Here is a 15,488-nt window from a genome sequence, read left to right as displayed (position 1 = left end):
AATCCGGTATGAACTAAATGATTCACCAGTCTCGAGGCGCTGAAAAAAGCCATTGTCCGCGAGTGGACCAAAATACTTGCAAGTCACATTCGGGCAGCTTGCGACTCGTTTTTGGACTGTCTCAAGGCCATAGTCAAGGCAAAAGGTGGTCATATCGAGCAAAAGTAAATTGATTCTTAATTTTGTATTATTCTTTCACACATTTTTTAGAGATATTTTTCAAATTAAATTTATGGCCTTTTTAATTGGTTACACTTCGAGTGCCGGACCCTGTACTCATAATTGAACATATTAGGCATAAGAAGCTATACGAAACAAAATAATTTTTATTTAATACTAGCATTTCCCAGTGGGCTTCGCACCACCATACATAAAATGTTTTTTTTATATCGCAAGAAATTTGTCATATTAAGTTTTCTTTATAGAACTCGTAAAATGTTTAAACAGTTGAATTAGTTGATTTTTTTCAACATACTTTCTAAAGATGTCACAATAGCCTTTTCTGTACTTTTTTAAAATTTGATTGTGGTGGTCACCTATATACAGGTAAGGCGAAAGAGCCGATAAAAACTTGTAATTAAACTTTGATTATTTAATTTCCATTTCAATTTTTTACGCTAAATAAATTATGCTAAAATAAATAAAGTTAAAAAATGTTTTTCCAGTTCCTTGAATGCTCCAGTTTTTTTATATTTTCGTCCAAAATTAATATTAACATAATACACTGACAACCACAACAGTACAACAGAAACGCTCATAAGCGGCTGTGTATTTGTTGTTGTTTTTCCCATACAGGCATTTCGTATGAGAGGAAACCATTACTCACATAAAATGTCATAACTCAGGAACGGCTGCACCGATTTCAATCAAACTTCACACAAACCACCTCCTCAAAGATAGAAAAGAACTCTAAAATTTTTGTGTCAATCGGTTCGGCGGTTCTTGAGTTATAAGATTACCAAGGAAATGTAACTTCTTTTTATATATATAGATTTTTTTATTTGGCGCTTGTTATTGTTTCCACATAATCACAATAATTACAAAAGACTTAACTCAATGGACCTACATAAACTTTTCCAATATCTTTTAGATATCGTCTAGGCATACATACATACTTACATTGCACTTATGGTACAAATACACTGCAAAACTCTACATCCTCACAGAAGTGAGGCGTACAGATACATAATAAACATAAGCACATATTGTTACAACTTAAGCATAAAGAAAATATCTGGGTCGTTCATATTTACCTTATAACATAGCAATATTTTGTTTATTGTGTGTAACCTTAAGTAATTATTCTTCAACATAAACTATTCTAGCTTAAACAATATTTGAAAAATCAACACCGGTATTGATTTTGTAAAAGCCAAATTGATTACATTACACATGAAAGGCGTGTTCTCTGAATTAAAAAAAAAATAGTATATTCTTTAAAAGTTTTATTGGCTAATATATAATGTGCACTCATATATATTAGAATAAAGCTCTTAAAGCATCCCTAAAAAGTCTATTATTTGACGTTGAATATATTGAATCATTCTACAGAACAAGTCGACCTTACAACTATGTACGTATATACTACTTTTATTACTTAGAAGTTTAAGAATTTTTGAATAAATCTACTCATAGCTATGCTTAGCACAACAACATAACAAATGCATACATACCCACAATTACACATAACTTTACTTAACCTGAACAAGTTAAAAAGTAAGACGCTTCATAAACAATATAACACTTAGATATATAAAAGTTTCACGAACAGAAAAATATTTATCAATTTTGGCCAGATGAGTAAAAATTTGCGGAAATATCGTATACTAGTATTCCAAAAGGGACTCTATCAATTGTAAAACCCGTTGTCGACCAATTTTGTTCCAAAAAACGTACGGCTCTGATGTACCCGACACCATCCTTGGCTCGCTGTAAAAGAAACATTTTGTATAATTTTAATTTTTATAGAACCCGGCATGAGCGCTGCTTATTTTTTACTTACTTTTGAAAACAATCGAATAGTATGTGACCGCGTTCATTTACCAAACAAGCCCATATATCCATGACTACCAAGAATTTAGCCTCTTTTTTGATGAACTGGTTAAAACGCTCCAATTTAAATTTAACCTGTTTATCGTGCGCAAAGTTTGCAAGTGGGGCCAGTGTCGTTAAGATTGGCGTGAATCCCTTTTTGAACAGTAAGTTGACGAGTTCACGAAAATCATGCTCTATTTGCACTAATGGACGACCCTTCATTATATCCACCGATCCGATATTAACAATAATACTCTTGCATTGATTTTCTAACTGTTTGATGCGCCTTATTGCTCCAACAATAGTTTGTCCCGATACGCAAAGCCCACTTTGCAGTACTTTGTCGTCTGAAATAAATTAAATGGCAACGAAATATGCAATACTTCTATATATGCATGAATGTATGTATGTATGAATATATGGTATGTGTGTATATACAAGGTGAAGTCCAAAAATGTTTTTGATGGCGCCATCCTTTTTAATGAGTTAGTGCGTTGGAAGTCACATCCCTAGCTGACTTCTGGTGAAAGCTTGGTGACATTTGGTTCAGTGTAAGTGAAGTTATTGCGTCTAAATTGACAGTTTGTGTCATCGGTACAAAAATGAGTTTCGAACAAAGAACTAATATCAAATTTTGTTTTAAAATCGGTAAAACGTTTACCGAAACGTTGGATGTGAAAAAAGTTTATGGCGATGATTGTCTATCTCGTGCAAGAATTCATGACCGTTTACACGTTTTCAGGACATAAATGGCAATGAACGGGCGCCCAAAATCAGTAATCACAGAAAACTCCATCGAAACTGTTGGTAAATTTATGAAAAGTGAACCGAAATCATCGTTGAAATTCATGGAATCGAAGTTGAGTATCTCCAAAACATCGATTTATCGCATTTTAACTGATCATTTGGGTTTACGAAAGGTCTGTGCACGTTGCATTTGGCTCAAGTTAACTGGGAACCGAAAATTGCTTAAAATTCAACATTCGAAAGACTTCATTAAAGAGGCGATAAAAGACGAGAACTTCCTTTACAATATTGTAACTGATGATGAAACGTGGTGTTTCCAACATGAACCTGAAACTAAGCGTCAAAGATCCGAATGGAAGGCCCTAGACAGCCACCACCCAACAAATCGCGTTTGAAGAAGTCAAAAATCTAGTCGATGCTTATTTCTTTTTACAATTCCATGTGAATTGTCCAGAAGGAGTTCATGCCAACGGGCCACACCGTCAATGCAATTTTCTATCTTGGCGTTTTAAAGCGTTTATTGCATCGCATTCGTCGAATTCACACTGAATACCGCGAAGGACAGAAGCTGGCGCTTATTGCATGATAATGCATCATCTCAACGATCCACTCTTGTGACTGATTTTTTGATTGGAAATCGCATTTTAACCATCAATCACTCATCGTATTCGCCTGATATGGCTCCCTGTGACTTCTACCTGTTCGGAAAATTGCATTTTGTCATGAAAGGAAAACATTTTGCCTCAGTGGAGGCCATCCAAAAGGCTTGTACCGACATCCTGAAGGACATTCCGGTCAATGACCTGAAACACTCTTTCAACCGCGCAAAACAGTGTATCGAGGCCAGAGGGGACTATTTTGAATAAATAAACTCGAAGTTATCAGAACAAAGCTCCTGTCGTTCCTATTTCAGCTCAGTCTTGTTTATTTTGGACTTCACCTTGTATATAAGTATAATTTTAATAAAATACTTATAAAAACTGATACTTACTTTTTTTGAATTTGCACCTCAATTCCATGCGCGCTAAAAACAGAAAAAAATCGTCTCCCAATAAAGGAAAGTCCAAAAGATGAGCTTCGTAGTCTGAATCTGATGCATAAATTGAATCGTACTCGTATCGACTGCTTTTAGTGCAGAAGGGTGAAGATGGTCGACCTGCACTTCGCGATATTGATCTAACCACCGGCTCTTTGAATATGCCATTAAGGTGTTTCTCTTGGTTGTTCATGTTCACATAGTTCTGCTGTTTAATTGATCCAAACTGAGACGTTTGGGAATTGAATTTTGTTTGGTGGTTACCACTTAAGTTGTATCCAGAACTTTGTAGCGGCACTTTTGGTTGGTTATAAAGCCGATTGAACCTGGGAAATAAAATTAAACTATTATTTTAAGATGCATTTTTATTCTCAGCGTTTCTTCATTATACAAAAAAGTTGATGCAGACGACGATTTTTAGTCTTTACCAAATCTATATAGTCTTTCCTAAACATTTATGTGTTACAACAACAACATCACCTGTTTTAGCTATAAGATGGATTTTAATATTAGAATATTCGCATTTGAAAGAAAATTGCAATATCTCTGCATTTATTTCAGCATTTTTGACTATTGTACTATATACATATGGCCTTTATTTCCCTATATTAACAGCTATGTGAACCCGTTATCCAGTATGACATAACATAATCAGCAAAATGCTCGAACGCGTTAAAGAAATACATCGAGAACGTACTACCACAGTGCAACAAAGCGAAGCCGCACAGATAGAGACACAAGAAGACGACTCTATAGCATGAAAGCTGGCTACAAATATGATGGACCCAGGCGTGGATGCATAGAATTGGTCCTTTAATATAGAAAGTAGTCCCGGGAAGAGTGCCTTCCCAGAAGGAGAGGAGGGATCGTTTTAGTGGCCACACCACACGACGCAATAGACGACGGTCGCTGTCAAAGGCATTTTGAAAAAAAAATAGCCTTTTATCCAGTTGGCCAGTTATGTGGAAAACACTTCCAAGGTAGCATAAGCGTTACCATAACAGGTTAAAATAAACTCAAATTTTGACGTGATAACGTCTTATAATTCGATTTAACAGGCTGCACGCACGAAAAAATGTGTCGTTACCTTGCTCATTATTGTTACCTTGCTCATTAGTGTTACCTTGCTCATTGCCGTTACCTTGCTCATTTGTCGTTACCTTGCTCATTGCATTGAATGAACTGCAAGCGAAAGCGCGGAACGAACAAAGCAAACGAACGGCAACGTTCCACATCTTGCTCTCTCCTACTTAAGTGAGCGTATATATGTATGTATATGCGCATATGTACATATATAAATTCACGTATTTGTATTTGCATATGCCTTCTTATTGATTATTATTAATTTGATTTACTTGAAGAATTTAAAATAAAACCAAGTTTGTTAATAATACCTGTTGTTTTAATGTTATTATTATTTTTTATATATTTTTTTATTATAACGTCTAATAATTCTATGTAGCCGGCTGCACACACCAAAAAATGCGTCGTTATCTTGCTCATGCGTCGTTACCTTGCTTGAACAGCATGTTATGTTATGTTATGTTATGTTATGTTATGTTATGTTATGTTGTGTTGTGTTGTGTTGTGTTGTGTTGTGTTGTGTTGTGTTGTGTTGTGTTGTGTTGTGTTGTGTTGTGTTGTGTTGTGTTGTGTTGTGTTGTGTTGTGTTGTGTTGTGTTGTGTTATGTTATGTTATGTTATGTTATGTTATGTTATGTTATGTTATGTTATGTTATGTTATGTTATGTTATGTTATGTTATGTTATGTTATGTTATGTTATGTTATGTTATGTTATGTTATGTTATGTTATGTTATGTTATGTTATGTTATGTTATGTTATGTTATGTTATGTTATGTTATGTTATGTTATGTTATGTTATGTTATGTTATGTTATGTTATGTTATGTTATGTTATGTTATGTTATGTTATGTTATGTTATGTTATGTTATGTTATGTTATGTTATGTTATGTTATGTTATGTTATGTTATGTTATGTTATGTTATGTTATGTTATGTTATGTTATGTTATGTTATGTTATGTTATGTTATGTTATGTTATGTTATGTTATGTTATGTTATGTTATGTTATGTTATGTTATGTTATGTTATGCTATGTTATTTTATGTTATGTTATGTTATGTTATGTTATGTTATGTTATGTTATGTTATGTTATGTTATGTTATGTTATGTTATGTTATGTTATGTTATGTTATGTTATGTTATGTTATGTAATGTTATGTTATTTTATGTTATTGTAAAGTATATTATGTTGTGTTAATGTTACCTCATTCTCTATATCCATACAAAATATCTATCAAACAAATAAAATTAAAATTTTCTTTTGAAAAATGCAACCATTCAATCAGTATTTTCTTATGACGTTATCACGTTAAACTATCGTCAGTAAACCAACTTTACAGACCTCTGTTTTTTAATAAATTAAATGAATTACTACAACATGGGTATGAATCTACTATAAAGGAAATCACGGCGAACCCATTTGTGGAACAGCATCAAGACGAACACCACAAATAGGAAGAGGAGCTTGGCCAAACACCCAAAAAGGGTGTGCGTGCCAGTTATATATAGTATCTATATAAGGGAATTACGGCAGCCAGTTAAGGGAATTAACTAGCCGAATGGGTTGATGCATGACTAGCCAACGAAGTCACTGGATCTTTATTGAGTGCACTATGTATATGTTGTCCATCATCGTCAGCCATCGTCCAAGCTTCGGCGCCATACATTAGGACGGGCATGATGAGAGTCTTGTAGAGTGTTAGTTTTGTTCGTCCAGAGAGGCCTATTTAGTCCAAAGTAGCACTTGTTGTCAAGAAATATTATACGTTGAATTTCAAGGCTGACATTGTTATCGGTATTGACGCTGGTTCCTAAATAAACGAAGTCTCTTACAACCATGAAATCATAACAGTTACATGGGTGCCGATGTTTGTTTGATGACAGAAAGTACTTCGTTTTGTCCACCCACCACCACCAGACCCATTCGCTTTGCTTTTTTATCCAGTTTGGAAAAGGCATAAATGCGCAGTTGTTTAGATCGATCATGTCAATACCATCAGTGTATACCAACAATTGTACGCTCTTGTAAAAAAATTGTAACGGAGCGATTAAGTTGGCTCGCACGAAATTTTCTAGTACGAGTATCAGCTTAAAGAAGTAACACGACAGGTATCAAACGGCTCGGAGCGGTCCTTCTAAATTCTGACGGTGCTGCTGGTATTAAAAAACGTTATTTTGCGTAGCCGAATTAGTTTTGCGGGGATACCAAATTCAGACATCGCGGCATTCGGGCAACTTCTTTTGTTTTATTGAAGGTAAATCAAAACTTAAAATAAGGAAACTTTAAAGGTGCGTAGTGGCTGCCACATTTTATATTACGAGTATTACACAATGTACTGCAGGCGATAAAAAAAATAATTTGTAATAACTGTGGAAAAATTAGTAATGTAATAAATAAAAGTAAAATTATTTATTTTCTTTCAAAAATGCAATGGCGTACACTCGATTATTATGGGAACGAACTGACGTATGGCACATGGTTTGGCGAGTTACATTGCTTACAGTTATCCAATTAATATCTAAATTTTACGGAAAAGGCCACCATAGCTCGTCCGCTCGTACCTACTACTACCATTCCCAAGTGGTGATACCCACTGATAATAATAGCCGCCTCTAAGAAGAAAATAGTATTATATATGGCATTTCTGCCATGAAAAACTATCTGCTATTCGCAGGAGGTATTAAACGGTAGCTCGACTTAACTGCTATTAGAGATATACTCGTATGTGTATGAGTATAGTAATAGCAGGAGTATCCTCATTATTGAATGTTCTATTGAGTTGGAGAAAAAAATTCAAAAAAATTTCGAAATATTTCAAGTGTTAGATATTTTTTAACTACTTACAGGTGATTGCAATTATCTTGGTAATAATTGTTGCTGTTCGATTCCTCAGTGTCACTCCCGACACTTTTTTGGTTGTCTATGATCGGTAAATTTGTTATTTTTTCTTGTAATTTCTCCGTTTGCAGCACATCAGTAGTTATCGGCATGCAGTTTTCGTTATCAATTTTGTTGTTATTAATGTGTTGGTTTTTGTTGATGTGTTGGTAGTTTCTTTTATGATAAAACTGTTTATTCTGACTGCGCCAAAGCTCATCATACGCGTTGTTTTGCTCTTTGTGGTTGATGTTGGGACATGGATCAAATCGTTTTCGTTCGCTGCATTGAGATTCGATTTGTTTCGGTTTATACGTTTGTGATTGCTGTTGTTGGGGTTTTTGTTGTTGTACCAAATCATAAATGTGCTTTGTCCTTGTCGACGGCCGCACATTGAATATGAGCTTACCATTTTCGTTGCAAAACGCAGTCACGTAGGGAATGGAGAGGAGAAATTCGGTGATGTTTTGATAAATCGGAAACTTTATACCTGTATTTTTCCGGTAATCTTCTATAAAATAAAAATTGTTCATGCGTATTAGCAGTGCTTTGCAGATTATATTTGTGTTATTAAAGGAAAAATTCTATATAACTCTAAATTTAGAACATAGAACATACATACATATGTATGTATTTATGGTATGCTGAGGATTCGAAAAACCATTCACAAGTTTATTCAACGCATATCAGTTGTTTTCATTTTCTCTATATATATAAATAGTTGCAGTTTAAATGCTCTGGGCATTGGTTTTCCACACATTTTCTTTTTTGGCGATTGAAAACAGCTGACTTACATTGGGCAAACTTTCGAGTGGTATGCCTACCGTTAACAAACGGCCAGTTCATAGTCTTTCCCAACGCACACAATCTTACAAGAAGCCTGAGCATTTTTTTGGTTAGGATATAAGAAAATACATTCCGGTTTTCCATATCAAATAACTTACCTTTGATATCCGAAATTGTTGCTCCCTCCTGCGAACGGGCCAAAAGAATGCTGCGCACCTCCGCATCTAGGTCGGGAAACTCATCTCGCAATTCTAAAAATGCTTCGTGCATGATTGTCATAGTGCTGCTGTACGTAATTAGAGGCTTTGAACGTAGCAATTGACCGTCGCTGCAGAACCGTAAATCAGATTTTTTTCAACACAGAATCTTTATTAAAATATTTATGCTTTCAAATCTGCGTCTTTCGGTAGAAATTAAACTAACGATATAATTTTTAATATTCTTTCGTGCCAAAATATTCTCAAGTCCAATGTTTAAACATAAAAAAATGTGTTCGTGTAGAAATAGAAGTAGTCCCCGAAAATGTTCAATGGAATGTTGGTTTCTTACAGGTACTGCGCTGTGAAAGCATTGGTGGAACCACGTGGTAAACGCGGTAGACCTCAACTTCTCGAAGCACAGTTTAGATTACGTTTAAACAAGCCTCTCTTTATGAAAATATGTATATGTTGGCGTTCAAGTGAATGCTTAATGGATTGATTCATATGGCATAGTGGATAGGATAACGGTTCTGGTGAATGAACCATGCACTTATGCATGGGGAAAAAACTACACCTTTTATATATCCCTCTTATTCTCGCTTCAGGTGGTGCGTAACTCAACATGCGTAGGCCCAACTGTAGTAGTTCCTTTTATGTATTTAGGTATATAAATATGTATATGATTTGCATACATATGAAAAATGTATCATATTCATTAGGGTGGCTCAACTTATTAGAGAAAGTTGTTCTTTAGGTTTTCGTAGACCTTTTTTTTGTCTAAATAAACACCTATACTTCTGGCAATTGATTATTTATACAGCCGTAATTAGTCGGCCGCCGTAGCCGAATGGGTTGGTACGTGACACACTCGGAATCAAGAGAGAACGTAGGTTCGAATCTCGGAAAACACCCAAATTTTTTTCTAATAGCAGTCGCTCCTCGGCGGACAATGGCAAACCTCCGAGTGTATTTCTGCCATGAAAAAACTCCTCATAAAAAAATATCTGCCGTTCGGAGTCGGCTTGAAACTGTAGGTCCCCCATTTATAGAGTAACATCAAGACGCGCACCACAAATAGGAGGAGGATCTCGGCCAAACATCCAAAAAATTGTGTTCGCACCAATTAAAAAAAAAAAACAAATTGTCTATGAGACGCTTTGACAAGCCACGATTATGTCTTCGTGAAGGCATTCTTGCAATGAAGGAATAAATTTCAAAGAACTGTATAATTCAGCACAATCAATTCTGGGACTTACTACGTTGTGAGCAAATATCAGAGCGAAGTAAGTCCTTCGATATTGTAGAGACTGCATGCCAAAGAGTTTCAGTCTACCAATGTAGGACGGAAATTTTAGTTTATATAAAACCATCTTGGTGAACGAGGACAAAACGAAGTACCTCCTGCCGTCAAACAAACAGTTGGCGCACTCGCGTATTGGCACCCACGTCACTGTTAACAGTTATGATTTCGAAGTTGTAAGAGACTTCGTTTATCGAGGAAACAGCATTAACAACGATAACAATGTCAGCCTTGAAATCCAACGGAGAATCTCTCCTGCCAACAAGTGCTACTTTGGACTAAGTAGGCAATTGAGTAGTAAAGTCCTCTCTCGACGAACAAGACTAACACCCTACAAGGTTCACAGCATGCCCTTCCTAACGTATGGCGCAAAAGCTTCAACGATCGCGATATCCGATGAGGCGTCCTTGGGAGTGTATGAGAGAAAGATTCTGTGGAAGATTTTTGGACCTTGGCAGTATTGCAAGCGATGGAACAATGAACTGTATGAGCTTTACGATGACATAGGCATAGTGGCTGGCGGAGTCATCTCATCCGAATGGATACAAACGCTCCGGCTCCGAAAGTATTCGATGCGGTACCAGCTGGTGGTAACAGAAGAAGATTAATACCTCCTCTGCAGTGGAAAGATTAGGTGGAGAAGGACTTGGCTGCACTTGGTGTGTCCAACTGGTGACGGTTAGCGCGAGAAAGAAACGACTAGCGCGATTTTTTAAACGCGGTCAAAATCGCGTTAGCGGCTATAGTGCCCATCAAGAAGAAGAAGAACACCATCTTGATAAAAGTTTTTTTCGACTCTTCCAATCTTAATAAAATGGGACGAATAGTATGAACTCCACACCAAACAACAATAAGCAAGATGGCGCCTTACTAATGAGTTGTGAAGTGATGAATGGAGTTAATGTACAGAGGTCCTTGAATTCATTCGAATTTCTTCTGGTGAATCCCAACGTAAAAGTGCTTTGGAAGTTGAAGAACCATCTTTAAATATTTTGCAAAGCAATTGGCTTTTTCTTCTAGACTTCGAGTCTCTTCTTAATGGCAATTCAGTGTCTACCTAAAGTTGCTATTCACTTTCCATAGAGGTTATCTTTGGGCTCCGTAAAGAGCAAACTTTTTTCAACCGTTTTGAAGTATTGCTCCTCCTGGTTTTTCAGAACTTTCTTTTTAATTTTTTCTCCACATTTATCAATTTCACCTCTGCGGCAAACGATCGGAAGGTCCTCCATTCTGTTCGAAATATTATTTTTTTAGTGAAAAGATGCTCAATCTGACCGTAAGTTTTTCCATTTTAACTGTTTTCTCTGTCATAGGTTTTGGTGTAGTAGGTAACCTCTTAAAAATTAATAAACCTCGTAAATTTTACGACTACTCAATTTCATATCTGATTAAAAAAAAAATTACCTGTTTTCAAAAATATGCAATTTTATTTTACATTCCTTTTTTAATTCATTTATTTCCAGTCTAGCACGATGTTCAGAGCTTTGATTAAAATCGCAAATGCTGGGTGGCCTTGCTGGGGTTATTCTTTTTTTTTCATTTTTATTATTATTTTCATATTTTCATTTTGCTGCGTCTTATTTGTGTATCCAACAGTTGGACGATTTATTCAAGGCAAATCCACACAAGGTGACAGCAGTAATATGAAAAAAAAATGTACAAGTGTTTTCACGTATTTTGATTTTGCAAACGTCAAAATTTCAATCAAAATGTAAAATAACCAGCGAAAAAACAACAAAAAAACAACAAAAAAGTAGATCACTTAGACATTGAGTCTGCTATCATCTAGTATAGCTGCGCATCAGTGTTTGGCGAAAATTTCCCAAGTACTTTCCAGGAGCCAACAATTTTAATCAGGTCGCATATGCGTTATGCGTTTTCAATTCAAGAAGGATATCTCGAGTTGTTGTTTTCCACGTAATTCGCTAAATTTACAGGTGGGAAGAATATAATATACGCCCGTACGCGTAACTAATTCTTACCGTTGCTCAGAGACTAAAACTTAAAAACTTATTGTGCAAAAAACCGTAAATATTCATCTCCATTTTCGTACACAATTTATGGGTTATCCTTCACTAATTCCACGTACCATTTAATACCACTTTGGAAGTACGCGCATATTTTCTGAAAGGAAAAACATATTTTATTGAAATATAAAAAGACAATTTCACGAATTATTTAATTGTCAAATTATGCAGTGCTGGTTTATAAAATTGTATTAGAATACCAAAATCATTATACTTTGCCTAAATTGTTCACAAGGCATTATTTTAAAGGCCGCTAAAAAAATGAACCATGAATAGATATTTTTATAGAACAAAATATTGCTAATAATATTCATTTGAGAGTTTTTGTCATAGAGTTTTCGCAACAGAAAATGCGGGAGTCCGGGAGCTGCGTCACAAATTGAAACCGAACATTTCCTAACGATATGGTCACATCTAAGGAAATTATTTAATATCGATATCGATAAAATATTCCGAAAATAGTAAAAATGCTCAGGCTAGGTAACAAATTATGTGAGGATTTTGAAAGTCAAGAAGGTCTCATTTGATATTTATATAAAGGAATCTTTTTAAGTGTTCCGTCGACTTTCTAAAATGGTTGATGCTAAATTGGATGCAGTCCCAAGCGTGGAAATAGAGGAAGGAGTATTCAAATATGTACTAATAAAAGTGTACGGAAAGGACGAATCACTTCAAAAAAACATTGTCCGGGGATACGCAGACTGTCAATGGCATTGTAAGAATTGAACTCCAAATAATTTTGCTATGCGTATATATTAAGTCACATTGAACAAGTCGTAGCTATGAAGGATTGAACGAATTAAAGGTGAGGTACGGTACACTAGAGAGAGCTAATTTACTGGGGCGGTAGGCCTTGTCGGGAAAAATCCGAATCATTCCGGTAATGTAGAATCGGCTGCCATGGATTTGTTCGCGATAACTTGTTACAAAATCGCGTTCGTTTACGCAAAAAGCTCACAAAAGTTTCAAGAAAAGGGCGCAATTTTGGCATTTTATTTTCTGTAAAAGGTGCAGATTTGTGCCGGGACAATTTTAAAACTCGGAAGGGGGGAAAAACAGCTGATTGTGGCATATGCTTGCATTTGTGTATACAAGCAGATATTTAAAATTATAAAACTATAAAGGCATAAATATGGATATTCTAATAACAAAAGAAGTAAGCAAATGTAATTTAATTAAATGGGTTTAATTCCATCAATTAGTTATAAAGTTGCTCTCCACGTAAAAATGTGTTTGCGGCACTTTGCATGCAAGTTCATGTGGAATTTTGTTGCTTGTTGATTCTTGGTGGATTTTTCAGATGAACACCTGTTAAACATCACTACACTTTGCAAATGCCTTCGGTAGATAACAGCTGACGTAATTCGCACCATAACTTTTAGCTTTTGCTTGTGTTATGTCAAAATTTCCAGAAAAGTTGTAAAAAATACTCAATCAAGTGCTTTAAATTAATAAAAATATGTTCAGCATAATCTATTCTAATTGATAGCAAAATGTATTTGGTTTTGTATTGTAACAGGAAAATATACCACACGAATTATTGTGAATGTAGCTGGAGTGACATATGTACTTGGTCAGATATAAAAAAAACAATTTTTTTCTGGTATTAAAGCGATGATGGAATTACGGTTAGATTTTTTGTAGAGTTTAGCAATGTCATGTGATGGTATTTTCTGGCGTCCGAAGAACGTATGTTATGAACCATTAGTAACAAATGTTTAAAAACAATTTTAAAAATGTATAAAAAAGAGAAAATAAGTGTAATGTGTAGGGATTACAGATTTACTTAATCTACTTTTTATCTAGCTGACATATATGATAGATCCAGCGAATCCTTGAAGGGCCTGGGACTAGAAACAGAATGCCTCGGCGGTGGAAGAATTGAGCACAATGCAGATTCAAAGCTCATTAAAGTATACGGCTATTCACAGGTTCGCGATATTACACATAATAACAGGAAATACTTAGAGACATTCTATATTTACAGGGTTTTGGAAAGGCAGATCACGCTGAAACCAAGAAAATTTTGCGAGATAAATTTCCTGATTATGAAATACAAATATCTGATGAAGGCTATTAAGGCAAGCCCACCACGAAAATCACATAAGAATTGATCTTGTTGTGTTATTGAAATATTTTGTAAAAAAAACATCTTACGCTTGAAAATAGTTTTAATACGTTTGTAGAGGATGACTTTTAATATCATGGGGAAATGCTTCAAGATCAGATATGTATGCTACAGTTCTACGATCTAAATGCGGTGACGGGTGATTCTCCGATTCAAGAATCAAGTTTTTTACGTAAAACCACATTTTGTACGTCTTTCAAATTTTTCCAGCCCGTTTAACCCGTCATAACTAATTTAATTTCTGCGTGACTAACATTCGTTGGGCTCGGACTTAACTCAACTGTGCACATCAATAATATTATTTAAAATGGTTTTAATAATAACGATCAATTGTCTATCTGCAGACGTTGGTAAAATTTCTAGGTATTGGTAAAAATAAGACTTCGGAGTCGGCATGAATCAGTAGGTACTTCCATTCGTAGAACAAAATGACGTGTTCCACAAATTGGCCAAATATCCAACAAAGAGAGATGAACTCCACAAATCGCCCAAACCTCAAAAAGAGGATGCAAGGCTAATTTATAAGTCATAGTTTCGCCCCTTCGAAGTACGGGTCAATATATAACATATAAAAACAAATATATGTTTGTCCTTTATTCATTACCACAACTTAGATGACAGTGCGCTAATTATTCAATAACAATAAAACCCTTGGTGTGTTCTTCTCACTCAATAATTACAGCAATATTGCGACTTTTTTGGTGGTGCATTGTTGATAAGCCGCACCAATATTGAAGAAGTAATTTTGTACCAAACACGTTTGAAAATATTGCCCAACGACTTCGTGTCATTTGAACTTAATTTTGAGCTAAAAACGATAAATAATCAATATTAAACTTCAAAGCAGTATTTATTAAATAAAAACGAACTTTTCCTCTCCCTCTTCAACTCGGCAGTGATATATTTTATAATGCGGTTGATTAGCTACAAGGTGGATTTATTATAGGTGACAGCATTCACCCAGCTGAATTTTTCGCTGTAGATATGGCTTACGTCAAAATGATAAGCTTTGTTTGTATCAAGGTGGATTTATTAAGTTGGCAGCATTCACCCAGCTGAATTTTTCGCCGTAGGTATGGCTTACGTCAAAATGATACGCTTTGTTTGTATGTATTGGTATGTTTACATTTGATTACTTTTTGACGTGATGCTTGGACCAAACGGAACAACAAATACATGTAGGGTTTTACTTATATGTGTTTGCTGTCACCTGTAATAAATTCGCCTTGGTTTGTATGGATTGGTATGTTTACATTCGTATTGTAT

At 35.2% G+C, this 15,488-nt stretch overlaps 2 protein-coding genes across 2 annotated transcripts; one reads left to right on the top strand and one right to left on the bottom strand.

The window, feature by feature from the left end:
• Positions 1-973: 973 nt before the first annotated feature.
• On the bottom strand, positions 974-9,231 carry LOC129252189 (maternal effect protein oskar). The gene is made up of 5 exons (XM_054890908.1): positions 8,726-9,231; positions 7,749-8,292; positions 3,773-4,143; positions 2,003-2,381; positions 974-1,929 (listed from the first exon to the last, which is right to left on the bottom strand). Exons 1-5 carry the CDS (start codon positions 8,844-8,846, stop codon positions 1,827-1,829), a joined length of 1,518 nt encoding a protein of 505 aa, XP_054746883.1. The 5' UTR covers positions 8,847-9,231; the 3' UTR covers positions 974-1,826.
• Positions 9,232-12,560: 3,329 nt separating this feature from the next.
• Positions 12,561-14,279, top strand: LOC129248361 (sex-regulated protein janus-A-like). Its single transcript, XM_054887889.1, has 3 exons — positions 12,561-12,809; positions 13,901-14,025; positions 14,082-14,279. The coding sequence occupies exons 1-3, from the start codon at positions 12,668-12,670 to the stop codon at positions 14,172-14,174; spliced, it is 360 nt and encodes a 119-aa protein (XP_054743864.1). The 5' UTR covers positions 12,561-12,667; the 3' UTR covers positions 14,175-14,279.
• Positions 14,280-15,488: the final 1,209 nt, after the last annotated feature.

Source organism: Anastrepha obliqua, chromosome 1 (assembly GCF_027943255.1).
Source record: "Anastrepha obliqua isolate idAnaObli1 chromosome 1, idAnaObli1_1.0, whole genome shotgun sequence".
NCBI classification, from domain to species: Eukaryota; Metazoa; Arthropoda; class Insecta; order Diptera; family Tephritidae; genus Anastrepha; species Anastrepha obliqua.
This window is presented reverse-complemented; position numbering and strand designations above follow the sequence as displayed.